Source organism: Crocodylus siamensis, chromosome 1 (assembly GCF_052110815.1).
Source record: "Crocodylus siamensis isolate JL-2025a chromosome 1, ASM5211081v1, whole genome shotgun sequence".
NCBI classification, from domain to species: Eukaryota; Metazoa; Chordata; order Crocodylia; family Crocodylidae; genus Crocodylus; species Crocodylus siamensis.
Window position 1 is genome coordinate 393,120,490 of NC_143395.1, and position 15,040 is coordinate 393,135,529.

Sequence of the window (15,040 nt, forward strand, 5' to 3'; positions counted from 1 at the left end):
ACCTCTAGTAAGTATCAGGAGAATACTCTACTATTGACTAGGACTACAAAAAAGGAAGAGAAGGCTTCCCTGCAGAACAGATTTTTTTTCTTTTAAAAAACTGTTTTTCTAGACTTCCAAGTACATGAGTTTTCCTAACTGTGCCCTGCCAATTTATGCTTCAAAACTTAAGAATACAAAATACATGATAGCATATCACATTAACTACTGAAAGCAGGTAGCATCAGCTGCCATGACCACTTCTCTGACACTTTCCAATGTAAAGATGTTTAAAATCTGTTTCCAACACAATTCTCTCATTTAAGCCACTATTTTGCAAAGTTGTTACTGCATGCATTTTAACTGGAATCATTGCAAATATTTTTATTTTCTATCCTGCAGTAGGTAGAAATTGAAAGACAAAGGTGCCGTGTTTTAAATAACACAATAATCATTTCTATATTCTGACATAGGGAGTCATCTGTGCTGAGTTAAACAATAGGGAAGGGGATGACTAAGATCTTTTTGTTGAGACATCAGCTGTATCGAATATCCCAGCATAGCTGATCCGATCGATCAGCAGAAAACATGTCATCATTGGTCCCCAGAAAGGGGGTTCCCAGGGTATGTTTTTAAGGTGGTACAAAAGCAACATCTGTTTCCAGCCTAAGAGCTTGGTTTTGTACTGGCTGAAGCGAAGGCCCTCACTAACTTCAACAGGGCTATGACTGGCTCACTGAAAAAAGACAGTAATTTTGGGGAGATGGCAGTCTGCTGGAGGATATGAACTTCCACTTCACTTTGAGATGCCACTGGTGAGCAGTAGCCATCTCTTCCCAGTTCTTTTAACATGTTTCATGGATGCTGCACACTTTAAGCAATGAGTGCTGTTCCTCTAATACACAGGGAGCTAGCCCAACCTTTGTAACTGACTGGTATGGTACTAAGCCTGGTGTGGTACTAAGCCTGGCTGGCATGGTACTCAGCATTAGATGATCTTAAAGGTGATAGGCACCACTCAGAACAGAGGATCTAGTCATTATTATATAATTAACGTACTCTCCCTTCCCCACTTTTTCACTGTAACATAGTTGAAAACTGAAATCAAAGGTAATCTTCAATGTAATATAGAAAACATCAGAAGCAAAATGCAAACACTTGTTACAACAATGTGAAATTTGCAAACATATTTAAAATTACTGACTATTAGTTAAAATTGAACTGGGCTGATGCCTTTATTAGTCTTTATACAATACTGCCTTTAAAAAACAAAACCAAACCAGACGAAACAAAATCAAACATCCTTACAGTAATTTTGATTTGATTTGCAGCAGGTGTTGTTTGGCTGTACTATTTTCCATGTAGGTATCTAAATAGCAATTTTATGGGTTACACTTGAGCCTCAGGTTTGGACATGTGGACTGTTATTGCTGATATGATATAGTCATCCATGAACTTACATTGATGTTTTACATTATTAGCAATGTTACTTAACACATAGATTATAATTGTATTGTAAATGATTGCTATGAAGGGACATGTGGGTAAGGGATAGTTTGAGCTATGATTTTGTCTTTTTCTTTTCCATCCTGATGAGCAAAACATGTTGTCCTCTAAAGAGCAAAATACCCTCTGCACTCCCAGAACAATATGGGAACTGAGAAGAACTGTGAGGCACAAGTTGCTCCTAGGCACTGCCAGTTGCAAGGTAACTGACAGCTGTGTAGGACAATAAAACTGGGTATAGAAACTCAAACTAGCTCTTAGGTTTTTTGCAGCAGTTATTCCAGCATTTAAACAATGGCCTTACTGATTAGTTTAACTGAATTCAATATTTGATACTATTCTAGCACTGTGCAGTAATAGAATTATACTCCCTACAGCACTTAAAATCTCATTTTATGTTTACAAAAAAATGCCAAAGAACATAGTGAACCAAATAATAAAACATGTAACTTGTCTATATAGGGACCTGGAACAAAATCCAGGATTTTTATAGTACAAATCAGAGATGCATGAGTTAGTGACACTCCACTGTTTAGCAAACAGATAAATACCTCAAAAAAGGAAAGGAGGCAATACAAAAACAATGACTGTTTTGTATCCTTTGTCTTATGCTATGTTTGAAGGGTGTTGGTAATGGTACTTTTGTTGTTGTAAATCAACTTCCCCCACCTTTTCAACATGAGTTGAAATCCTTAAACTATTGAAGTCAATGTAAATTTTGCCATTGACTTCAATTAGGCTGGAACTTTAAGTCTTTCTAAGTTTGTGTTATAAATATAACACACTAACTTTCCTCTTTTGTAAATAATGTCTTTTTTGCCCCATGCCTTTCTGTTTTCATCACTACATATCTGCTTAATAGGGCATACTGCATGCAGAATATCTAGCTGTGCTCATGATGCTTTCAGTGGCTGAAAAAGACTGGCTTCCTTTTAAAGAAAATGTTAATGCTACACTTTGGCTGGCTGCCAGTGACTGTACAAGCTTGATAGGAACTTCCCTTTACACTTCCTGAGACTAGCTGGGTCACCTCTGCTGTGCTCCCAAGTTCTGCCAACTCGGGAAGCCGCAATTTCAACAAAGACACTCTCAAAATAAGGTCTCTGAACCAATTTGGAGATGTTTGCCATTCATAGGCAATAGCTCCTTATTTTGAGAAGTCTACCAGCATGCCTTGCTGCTCAGGCTCAAGCATCATAGCAACTGCATAATGAAGGAAGACAGAAAATATGACTCATTAGAATAGTAAAGAAGTTGCACATAAACTGAATGATGGTATGCACTAGGAAGCTACCACAGTATTGTAAGTTACAAAAACTTGAATATATGAAATTGCAGATATGACACAAGAAAACTGTGTTTATTGGTCTAAGACTTCACTCCACAGCTGTCTTAACTTTCCTAATAACTATAGCACTCTGCTGTTCAGCAATTTAAATGATTCAACATTAATTTAACTTCTATTGTTGATGCATTACATAGTCTTTAATAATGTGAACACCAGGGATCCTGGTTTTCTCTGATAACCCCCTCTCCCACTCCCAATTTTTGGATTTTAAAAAGTAACCCAAAATCCACATTTTCCTGTGGTTACAATGAAACACCTCTTATATAGAGATACATATATAGTGGTGTTTCACTTTGATCATGGGAAAATGTGGATTTTGGATTACTTCTTTTAATCTGAAAATTATTATTAAAAACTATTTTTCTTGGAACACAAGACAGACACTATGTTGGACATTAGGATTGTGTACTACAGTGGGAGTCAACGTTTTTAAGACGTCACAAATTAGCTCCACACCTTCCTGAGTGCCACTCCAGTTCTCCACACCTTCCGCAGCCTGATCAGCTGCTCTGCTTTTTGTTCCCTCCCCCAAGCCCCGTGCCTGCTTGGCTGCTATTAGTCCTGCCCACTTTGCTGTTTTGCTTTCTGCTCCCTGCCTGATCAGCCACTGTATTGTCTATCCTCTTCCTGAAGGCTATAAAATCATGAAACTTATGGAAAATGAATATAAAATTATTATTCACTATGTCTCTTTTCATACAAGAAGAGACCAGATAAAGTGATCAGGTGGCAGGTTTAAAACAAACAAAAGAAGTATTTTTTTTAATACAATATATAATCAACTCATGATTGCCACAGGATATTGGGAAGGCTAGTATTGTAACTGCATTCAAAAAAGGATAATACAGATTGAAATAGGTCCATTAGGAACTATTAAACCCAATTGTTAGGGATATACACCAAACTCAGGATTGACAACTGCTGGTAGCTGGAAGGAGACAGAAAACACTGAGTCACTCTGCATCTGCACTATTTCTTATATTCTTCCTCTAAAGCATCTGAACAGTCAGAGACAGGATAGTGGGCTAGATAGACCCTTGGTCTGACCCACTGTGGAACTTCTTATGTTGTGAAAAGACTACAAGAAAATTAAAATTCAGTGGATGCCAAGTATTAAATAAGACATGGTGCCTCACACTGATTGATGCTGATAAAAAGTATTGAATAGATACATTCAGTGAATGCTCTCTACCTGTTCACTAAGTGAGGCATGGATCCAATAACAAAAACAGTATTTGATCACATAATTAAGCACTGTGCATGCTAGATAAACACAAAGCCAAGTTTAAGTTGCACAAGTAACCTCGATTATATTAGGATCTTAATTTTTGAGTATTGTACTTCGCAACTTTGACTTGAACACAGCATTTTGTGTGGCAAAATACACAGGATGTGCAAAATGGCTTAATTTATTATTTCCAAAACATCCTTCCTTTTGTATATTATATTAACATCAGTTTCTTGCATTCAATATATATAGTACCATAGTTCTTCCCCTACATTACTTCCTTCTCAGAAAAACAAGCTATAGAAACTTCATGTGCTGAATTAGTCTACTACAATAGTTGTGCTAATGTAATTTATATTAATAGTCAAAAAACTAAAAAAACGAAAACCCTCGCTTGCTCTGAGAAGCACTATATCCATGCTGCTTTCTTTTCTTTTTCATATAAAGTTGGGGAAGACATGAACTCCAGGAACACTGGCTAAGTCAGGAGACTGTTATTTCTGGACAGTAGGGTATCAATTACAGTATGTTCCTTTAGATTCCCAACATTGTAATACACCCAACGTTGACAGTATAACATGGGGTGAGCAAGTCCTAGGAACCAACTTAAAGGTCCATGATTATGGCAACATAACAGCCAGTCTGAGACCATGTGAGAGAAAGTACTTAGGAATTTCAGTTAAGTGCACAGTCTGAGAACTATATAGAAAATAAAAGATTCATAGTTGTTATCCATCAGGTATTTTCTATGGTATTATTGCAGAAAAGGATCCAGGCATCTCTTTGGTTTACATTGTTGGTTTGTGTTTCATTATTATTTCTGCCTAGGTAGCCATTTTCAGTTGCTACCCAGCTGCGAAGCTAGGCACACTGAGGAGCTAAATTCAATGGTTACTGAATGGTCTCATCAGCATATGTCTCTAGGCAAATCTATTGCCTAGAACAACTGGATGTTATCTCTACACAGAATGCAGGCTGTGATTCAGCTAAACACTTAAGAACATGTTTATCTTTAACATGTTTAAGTGCTCTGCTGAATATAGATGGTCTTACAATCTTAATGTTAAGTATGTATGATACATACTTAGCTGCACTGAAGCATCAGTGTAAGATTCAAAGTTTTCCTGTTTCAATAATCATGTCTACAGTAACCTATTTTTTATAACTACTCAACTGTCAACATTTCATCGATGATAGTAATGGTGAAAGTGCTACTGTAGACCTGATAGTATTTCAACTACTGTGTTCTCAGGCTAGGTCTTAACTTGGCAATCAGCCTGTATCACTTTTCTTCCACCCCGGACAAGGTGATTAGCAAAATTCACAGATTTGTTAGAATTTGATGGACATTGCCAAAAGCACTTCTGCTATGGCCTTGAACTTGCAACCTCTGGGCTGTCAACGTTCCACATTAGCACCTGTGCTACCTCAGCCTCCATTAATACTATGAGTGAAGCACAATGGGAAGTTTTAAGAAAAATGTCTAGTACAGTTGCAGCTAATGTGTACAGTTGCTGCTTGCTTAAAGTCTGCTTCCAGATATGCAGCTAGAAGTGTTGTTACCTCTTGGTAACAGCAGGCTAAAATCAATTAAAACTGAATGATTAAGTGTAAATATAGGATTCTCAACACATTCCTGATTATTAAACTTATTAAACAATGGCAGCCAGGCAACTGTTCCAATAATGCAGAGTTCACTAAGCTGTCACACAGCAGTCCTCTGCTTCCCAATCATGTCTGCTGTATGGGATCTTGTTCGCACAATGAGTGCTAAAGTAACGGAAAGCAATGGGCAATAATGAATCTAGCTGTGTTTAGTGTAAAAGAGGAGAAGAAGAGAAACCACATTCCTCCTTCTTATAGAACTCTTGCTTTTGTGTGTGTGTGTATACCTATACACACACACACACACACAGAAAAAATCAAGAGTTCTATAAGAAGGAGGTATATGATATATAAATATAAACTTTGATAGTTCTGTTAAGCATAACACTAAGATAGAAGTGTCAAACTTATTCCAGGTCCCAGGCTGGATCCAGACCACAAGGACCCCTCCCAGGCCTGGGACTGGGCCACCCTGTACATCCAGGGAGGAGTGGGAGAGACTTTGGTTGCAGGGAGCCATGTCTGGGCACCAAGGACCCAGGGGCATGCCACGGTGCAGAGCTCTGGCCAAACAACAGCATGGAGCCAACGGCATACAACTGAACAGAGCCACATTCATAAAGCAATGAGGAACTGGAGGCAAGGGGCATGCAGCAGTGGGACATGGACAAGGCTACGGGTGGCAGTTACCTGGGTCTATGCTGCCACCTGAATATGGTTCCATGCAGCTCTACACCCCCAGCTTTCTGCCACCGCCTAGCCAGAGTTTTGTGCTACTACATGCCCCTGGCACTGACAACTGGCCAGTGTTCTGCACTGCCACCCAAACCTGGCTCCATGTGGCTGCCTGGTGGTGTGGAGCCCTGGCCTATTTACAGTGCCAGAGGTGTGCAGCAGTGTGGTGCCAAGGGTGTGCATTTCTGGTAGCCCATCACTGGATGCAATGGTATATGGGCTGTATATTTGACACCCATGCTGTAATACAAACCCATACTTACAAGAAATTTGCATGTAAAGTATATTATTTTGCTGCTTCTGATTCCTGTATTTAACAAAGATTATTGCTGTAATTATTACTGTAATTAGAAAGTCACATGAGCTACAATTTGTCCTGTTTGGATTACTTGTTTTGCTTTAATCTTAAGCACTTCAAGAAATGTTAGAATTTGATTTTACTAGGTGTAAACAGAAGTTCTTAATGTCAGTTTTTACATCACATGGTGTTCAGACTTCAAAATTTTCTTTAATCAAGAATTCCCAAATACTTTAATAAGTGTTTTAAATATTAAGTTCATGTCTTTAAAATAGAGAAAAGAAAAATAATTAGTTTGGTTTAGAATACTTTTTTTGTTTATACTGTCTCCCTCTAAACCTGCACTATAATGTTCAGAAATTGACCAAATGCCAATGAATCATTTGTACTACACAAAAAGAAAGCTTTTTTAAAATTGAAACCAGATGATGATTTGACGATTATTAAAGAAGAAGAGGCACACTCTGGAAAGTTGTTACAGAAGGAAAATGGCTAATTATTGGGCTTAAAGTTTAGGGACTTCAATAATATAGTACCTGCGCAATCCAGGCCATGTAACAAGGGAGCACTGATGACACGCTGGGAGAGTCATGCTGATTTTCTGAAAGCCGATTTCCATCAAAACTGCAACCTTCCAGTTGCAGGCCACTGATCTGTCATGGAAATATATAACATTTTCAAATATATATTAAAGCCTTAAATGTCAATAATTATTATAATGTGTCTTAATCAAAGCATGGAAGGTTCTCAGTATTATGACTGCAGCTCCAAATAACAGAAAACTAATTAATTATAATATTATGTGTGAAAATAGGAAGCACGATTTAAAACACAAGGTCTACTTCCCTGTTTTGGATTCACATTCTTTGAAAATATGAGAGAAAAATACCTGTAAAATGTCATCATTTATGAAACTGCAGGTGCCCTGGCATGAAATTAATGGAAATATAGTGGCAACAACCAAGTAAACATTTATTAACAATGTCAAGAAGGAGAAAACCATCTCTGAACAGGCGTGACTTCTTGCTTGGAAGTTTGATATCAGCTTTCAAAGACTGGAATAAGCTACTGCATGTTTTCTACAGAAAGAAATATAATATATAGAAGATTATAGAGGAGAAGAAGCAAAAGAAACATCAGTGTAAAATAGCAATTAGGCTAAAGTGGTATCAGGGAAAAAACACAGGAAATAATCTATATTCCATTCTATTTCTAACAATTTAAAAGCACTGTTTTAATAAAGGGAAGTCAAATCAGCCCTTGTAACCTTTGAAATATGGATTTGTTTCTCCGATTTTAACTGAAGTTAAGCTGTGTGAATTAATGACAACAGTAAGTAAACTATCCTAAAATATTTCCTGCACAAATCTATGCTCTTGGACTCTAAAACTCCACTGTGAGTGTTGGACTTTACCTGCTATATATCAGCCCTAAAGATTGTGTGGATAAAACGGGTGGGGGTGTAGCTCTCTATGTCAACGAAAGCTACACTTCTCTGCAGGCTGACATTAGCACCTAGGGAGGGTGATGTGGAGAACGTGCCACAAGGGACACAATGATAGGAGTCTACTACAGACTTCCTAACCAGGGACAAAAGCTAGACCAGGAATTCGCCAAGGTTGGCTGAGGCTGCATGCTCTCAGCACATGGTTGTCATGGGAGACTTCAACTACCTGGACATCTCATGGGAAGAGCACTCAGCCAAATCTGAATGGTTGCAAAGTTTCCTCACATGTATGGATGAGCTCTACCTGACTCAAGTCTATGGACCAACCAGAGGTAAAGCATTGCTGGGCCTGGTACTGGTCAAAGGAGATGATCTAGTCAGTGACCTAAGAATCGAAGAAAAGCTGGGTGATAGTGACTACTAGCTAATCACTTTTACTATCCATTGCAAAGCTGGCAAGACACTCAGCAATGCACAAGTCCTCAACTTTAGGAAAGCTGATTTTGATTAGCTCAGGAGGCTTGTTGCTGAGGCCCTAAGGGGCCTTGACTTGTCAAGGAGAGGAATCCAAGAGGAGTGGCTGCTCCTCAAGGGAGCAATCCTGACAGCACAAGGGATGTCCATCCCATCTTGGAGGAAGGGTAGCAAAAGGGCACAGCAACCCTCTTGGCTCAGCAGGGAACTTGTGGACCTCCTACACCTAAAAAGAGAGGCTTATAAAGGATGAAAGACTGGAATCACCACCAAGGAGGAGTATTCTGGACTGGTGTACCTGTAGGTTGTGAACCAGGAAAGCCAAGGCTGCCATTGAACTCCATCTGGCTACACATATCAGGGACAGTAAAAAGTCTTTTTTAGATATGTGGGGAGTCAGAAGAAAAGCAAGGGTAACATTGGACCCCTGCTAAACTAAATGGGACAACTGATGACTGACACCCAGGAAAAAGCTACACTGCTTAATGGGTACTTCACGTTGGTTTTTCATCAGCCCAAAGGGACTGCCGTGCCTAGCATGATGTGGAACAGCCAGGGTGAAGGCGAATTTATAACCAGCATTGGTGTAGCCTTGTAAAGGAACACCTGGTGAGGCTGGACACCTTCAAGTCAGCTGGTCCCGATAGATTATACCCCAGAATACTTAAGGAGCTGGCAGGTGTCATAGCCCAACCATTAGCAAAAACATTCAAAAACTTGTGGCACTCAGGTGAAGTACCTGAAGATTGGAAGAAGGCCAATGTGGTGCCCATCTTTAAGAAAGGGAGGAAAGTAGATCCAGGGAACTACAGGCCAATCAGCCTGATCTCAATCCCCAGTAAGATTCTGAAAAAATCATCAAAGAGACCATTCTTGATAAGCTGGTTGATGGCAACATCTTAAGGGACAGCCAGCATGGGTTTGTTGAGGGTAGGTCTTACCTGACCAATTTCATCTCCTTCTATGACCAGGTGACACATCACCTGGACAAGGGAGAAGTGACTGACATCTGGACTTTAAAAAAGCCTTTGATCTGGTATCCCATGATCTCCTCATGGAAAAATTGGCTAACTGTGGCCTCGGCTACATCACAGTCTGATGGCTGGGGAATTGGCTCCGAGGTCAGACCCAAAGAGTAATAGTTGACAGAAGTTAATCATTATGGTGCTCAGTGACCAGTGGTTTCCCCCAAGGCTCCATCCTTGGACCAGTTCTCTTTAACATCTTTATTAACGCTGTGGACACTCGTGTCAGAAGCAGACTGGCCAAGTTCGCTGATGACACTAAACTTTGGGGTAGAGCGTCCACACCTGAGGATAGGCTGGTGATTCAGGCTGACTTGGATAGGCTTAGAAAGTGGGCAGATATAAACCTAATGATGTTCAATACCAAAAAAATGCAATGCACCTCAGGAAAGAAAAGTCTGCAGCATGCTCATAGGCTTGGCAGTGCTACGCTTGCTAGCACCACAGCCGAAAGAGACTTGGGGCTCATGACTGACCACAAGATGAACATGAGCCACCAATGCAATGTTGCAGCTGGTAAAGTGAATAAAACTCTGGCTTGCATCAATAGATGCTTCTCAGGTAAATCTCAGGATGTCATCCTCCTGCTGTACTGCATCCAATTATGGGCTCCACAATTCAAGAAGGATGTGGAGAAGCTTGAGAGAGTCCAGAGGAGAGCCATGTGCATGATCAGAGGGCTAGAGGCTCATGAAGAGAGGCTGAGAGCCATGGGACTCTTCAGCCTGAAAAAGTGAAGCCTCAGGGGTGACCTGGTGGCAGCCTATAAGTACATCAGGGATGTGCATTAGGATCTGGGGAAACAGCTGTTTACCAGAGTGCACCAAGGGATGACACAGACCAACTTCTTCAAGACCATTTTAGGCTGGACATAAGGAAAAACTTCTTTACTGTCTGAGCCCCCAAGGCCTGGAATAGACTCCCTCCAGAGGTGGTACAGGCACCTATTCTGAACTCCTTTAAGAAACGTTTGGATGCTTATCTTGCTGGGATCCTTTAACCCTAGCTGACTTCCTGCCTCTGGGGCAGGGGGCTGGACTTGATGATTTTTCGAGGTCCCTTCCATCGCTAATGTCTAGTGTCTAAAATGTCTATAAATCTGGAAAAAATAAAATGGACTAAATGACAGATGAAAAACCCATTCGGTCAAAATAGAGGCCCTGTCCACAAGAGCACGGATATTTGTTTCCCTGGGGACAAGAAGCAGCAGCACATTTTGTGATGTTTGTTTCCCCAGCAGTCTTACCTGGAGTCCTGGGGGCCTCTTGGGGCTGCAGCAGTGGCAATCTTGCTGCTCAGAACCTGGCTGGCAGCTGGCAGAGTGTGGCTCTGGCTGGCCAGGCACCGGTTTTGGCTGGCGCAGGTTGTCCCCACGTGTGCTGCCCCACTTTTTTTTGCATGGGTTTTGTTTATCTCTCAGGATCAAACCTCATCTCACCCTTTCCCCCCACCCCCATGCTGCTACTTTGCAGTACAGAGAATGCCTGAATGTGTGGTACGCGGCCACGATGTAGGGGAGGTTTAGAGTGGTGGATAGCAACCCCTGGTGTCGAGGTAGTAAACGGGCAGCCTCCTGCCTGTGTAACATCATAATTTTTGTTACAATCTGTCACACTCTGGCCCCCTGTCACACTCCGCATTAAAATTTCAACATCTACACTTCTGCAGACAAATATTCCATCTGCACAGAACTGTATCAACAACAACTGCAGAACAGATTTGGGCCTGTTCCCCAAAATAATTAATGTGCAGGAAGAAATATTACGTTTCTGGTGTCATCTCTGTTGGCACTAGGTTTATGACCCAGATACCTTGGCAGACCCAAACCCTCAGACCAATCATGACCTCTACATTTGATAACAGGCAAATTATATTGATACGCAGTGATAACAGATAAGAATAATGCAAACTTTTCTATATCTACCAGTCCCAGGGTTCACAGAGTCAAGGTATATCTGGCCAGTATGCGAGCTTCACTCTGAGGTTCTCTCTTGAATGTCAGATGTCAGCAGCCTGGAGGTCAAAGGCTGAGGCCCACATGCCCCCCGTGGAGTGGGTGAGATGGGCTGGTGGTGTGCCCTCTATCCATGGTGGCCTCGGGTTCCCCTTTCAGGGATCCTTTACTGCTCTGAAATCCCTCCTTTTGTATTCTTTCTCCTCTGATGACTCTTCATCTTTGGGCATCGTTAATTGGTTTCCCTCTGGTCGTCATACTGTCCACATTCTGTCCTGTCAGCATATTCTTTTGTTTCACAAACCTATCACGTGCATACATCCTAATTTGGTTATTTCTGGTTATTTGGCCTGTTCCCCCAAAACCAGAAAACCCAAGGAATTGCAGCTGGGCACTGTGACCTAGCCAATGTGGCAGAGTCCCTTATCTCTGTTATGGACCAGCGTGGTATATGTCTTTGGTTTCCCAGCCTGAGTGCCTGCTTGCTGCTTGCCTATGTAAGACACAGTAGGCCTTGAAGAAGACTTTTGCCACAAACAGGGTTTTAGAAATAAATTAACCCTTGCCATCACCCTGGACCATTGTTCTAATACAATATCTACTTTACTTACAAGCCAATTCCCAAAAGCAAACCTCTAAATACCATTTTTAGCCATCATTTCAACCAAAGCATTAGCATTTTATTCCCTACAAGGTGCTATGAGAGTGAAAAAATACCAACAAAACCTCATTGATTTCCCCCTCCCCATCCAACTTAAAACAGTTAGGGACTTTTTTCCTTTCTACACTTACTTTTGAGCCTTTCACCAGGTTAAAATACTTCAGAAAGAGCTTTATTTTTTATTACATACTAACACTGATATGGGCTTTCCAACCCATGACTGGTGCTGTGCTATGGAGTATAGAGATATCAGAGTTTTGCACTGTTTGTTTGTACAAGCAAAAAAACAGAGATCTCCTCTTTCAGAAAAAAATATATCAACTGATGTTACTCTGATATTCACTCTTAGGATCTCCAGTATCTGGTGATCAAAGTCATTGGCATCCATTGGTCTTAGGAGATCACAGAGATTGCGCCTTTGGTTATTGGGTACCACCACAGCTTCTTGAGTGGGTGAGGAGTCTGATGCACGACAAGCAGCCTAGTTGGATATATAAGCTTGGTTGAGCTTGCGCTGGCATGCTGAGTGCCATCTTGTCTTTCCGCCTCTGATGCCTCTTCTCATTATTGACCCTCCCCATCTCAAAGTGATCTAGGCCTTGCTTCATGGCGGCTTTCCACTTGCAGCTGTCTAAAGCGATTTATTCCTAGTGGTGGCCATCAATGTACAGCTCACAAAAGTTTTCCTTGCAGAGATCAACAAAATGGACTTTGGGCTGTCCAAGCTAATGTACCAGTGTCCAGCTCACCATAGAGTATATCTTTGGGAATTCAGGCACTGCTTATACGGTTCACATGTCCTAACCAACAGAGGCATCTCTGTCCAGGAGCATGAATACACAAGATATCTTGGTCTGTTTCAGGACAGCAAAGTTGGAGATTTTGTTATGCTATGTTATGTCTAGCATATGGCAGAGACATCAAAGATGGAAACTATTCAGTTTTCTTTCTTCCTTGGCATAAGGAGTCCACATTTTACTGTTGTGCAATAGAGAGCACTGTAAATGGACATTTCTGTCAACAGAGTGAGCACTCTGTTTTTCCAAACTCTCTTTTGAAGTTTCCAAAGCAAGCATTAATTTGGGCTTCCAAGCCAAGATTCTGCGAGACCATGGAATCCAAGTAAGTGAATTTTTCAGCCACTTCCAGGCTTTCACCATTTATTCTTACTTCAGAAAAGTGGTCAACTTGTTGACCCATGAGTACTGTTTTCTTCAGGCTAATGGTCAGACAAAAATTTTCACAAGCACAGGAAAAGCGATGCATGAGGCTTTGCAGTCCTGCTTCTGAATGACTAACAATTGCTGCATCACTGGCAAAGAGCATTTCACAGACAAGAACTTCTCTGTGTTTTTCTACAGTCTGGTAATAATTAATATAATTGGAGTTCTGAACTTGTCACAATCCTGGTGGAGCTTCTCCTTTTAAGTACTGTTCCTGCCGTATTTAGGTTTCACACTTAGGCTAGGGATAGACGTTCAAAAAGCCCAAGGTGGAAATCAATAAGTTACATGGTTTTCTGTAAGCAGCATAGTTTAGATCAGTAGTGAACAGAACACACATTTGTTCTTTGGTGGGAGGAAGGAGGCAGGGGTAGCAAAGATTAGACTGGATTCTGTTATTTTTAAACCAGTCTACATGTGGCAAACTTCTGTTGTGTTATTGGTATAGACCAGTTTTATGTGCTGAACGTCTGTTTTGTTATAGGCATAGACTGGTTTCGAATCACTTTTAGCAGTAAAAGTGTAATGTCTGTACCTGGCCTCAGACTTCCCTCGTTATGAATAGGTTTTTGTATTGGTCCTCTGCTTGGTATCTCTGGCACATCTCCCAAGCACAGGCTCTTTTGGCATTCAGGACTGGCACAGACTATTTCAGTAGCTTTAAAAAATCCCTTTCTGCAAGTTCACTATGTTGGCTATCTAGATTACCGTTCAGGGACATGTTAATAGAAGCAAACAAGCTTAGGTTCTATAAAAGTTTCCAAAACCTATCACTTAATTTTAGTTAGAGCACATAAATAAATAAATGAATTAATTAATTTTAAAAAAACCCAAATGAATAAATAAATAAATAAAGCTCCAGACTGAAAAATATGCACATCTTTGTTTCTCAACACTCTCTGGACTTACACTGGAGTCCTTGAAGGAGTCAAGGATCCCAATGTAGCAGGGGGTGGGTTTGTTTTTGTTTTTAATCATGAAATCTGTCCTCTCTAGGTACCATCTTTCTTCCTCAATTGCACCCCTTTTTTGTGAAAGCATGGCCCTAAGTTCCCCTCTCCTATCCAGGCTTCTTGTGGTTTTTTTCTCTTAGCTTCCCTTAGGAGAGGCTGTCAGGCTTTTCAGTTTTAAGATACCGCACTACTAACAACTGATCTCTTGTTCTGTGCCCACTCTCTTGAAATCCAGAGTCCCCTGAAGAGTTTAGAGAAAAAAAGTTTTATCTAGGAGTCAGGTGCTCTTTTGTTCTCCCCTGGTAAGATTTATTCAGGTGCTGATAGCTTTTAACAACTGACCTATTCATAAATAGATCTATGGATCCTGTCCCCTGCTTCCTTAGCATAAGAAGCATGAGGCAGAACACAATAAAAGACTGTTATAGGACAGGTATAGACAATTCATAACATCAAACTGGAATGCACAAGCCGAATGTAGACTCCTTAGGTCCTTACATTACCCCATGTTAATATTTCTCATAGTAAATCTATTGAACTTATGTATTGTATTTGCAATTTTCTTTATAGTATCCATATTAATGATATATAGATGTGCTATGCA

The 15,040-nt window shown here is 40.7% G+C and overlaps 1 protein-coding gene across 3 annotated transcripts in view; it reads right to left on the reverse strand.

The window, feature by feature from the left end:
- DYNC2H1 (dynein cytoplasmic 2 heavy chain 1) overlaps nucleotides 1-15,040 on the reverse strand; it is a 464,482-nt gene that overhangs the window by 2,453 nt on the left and 446,989 nt on the right. For all 3 annotated transcript variants that reach the window (XM_090030141.1, XM_090030133.1, XM_090030125.1), the window contains one exon: nucleotides 7,236-7,352. In XM_090030141.1, coding sequence (XP_089886267.1) covers nucleotides 7,236-7,352 — 117 coding nt within the window. The remainder of the gene's footprint in view (nucleotides 1-7,235; nucleotides 7,353-15,040) is intronic.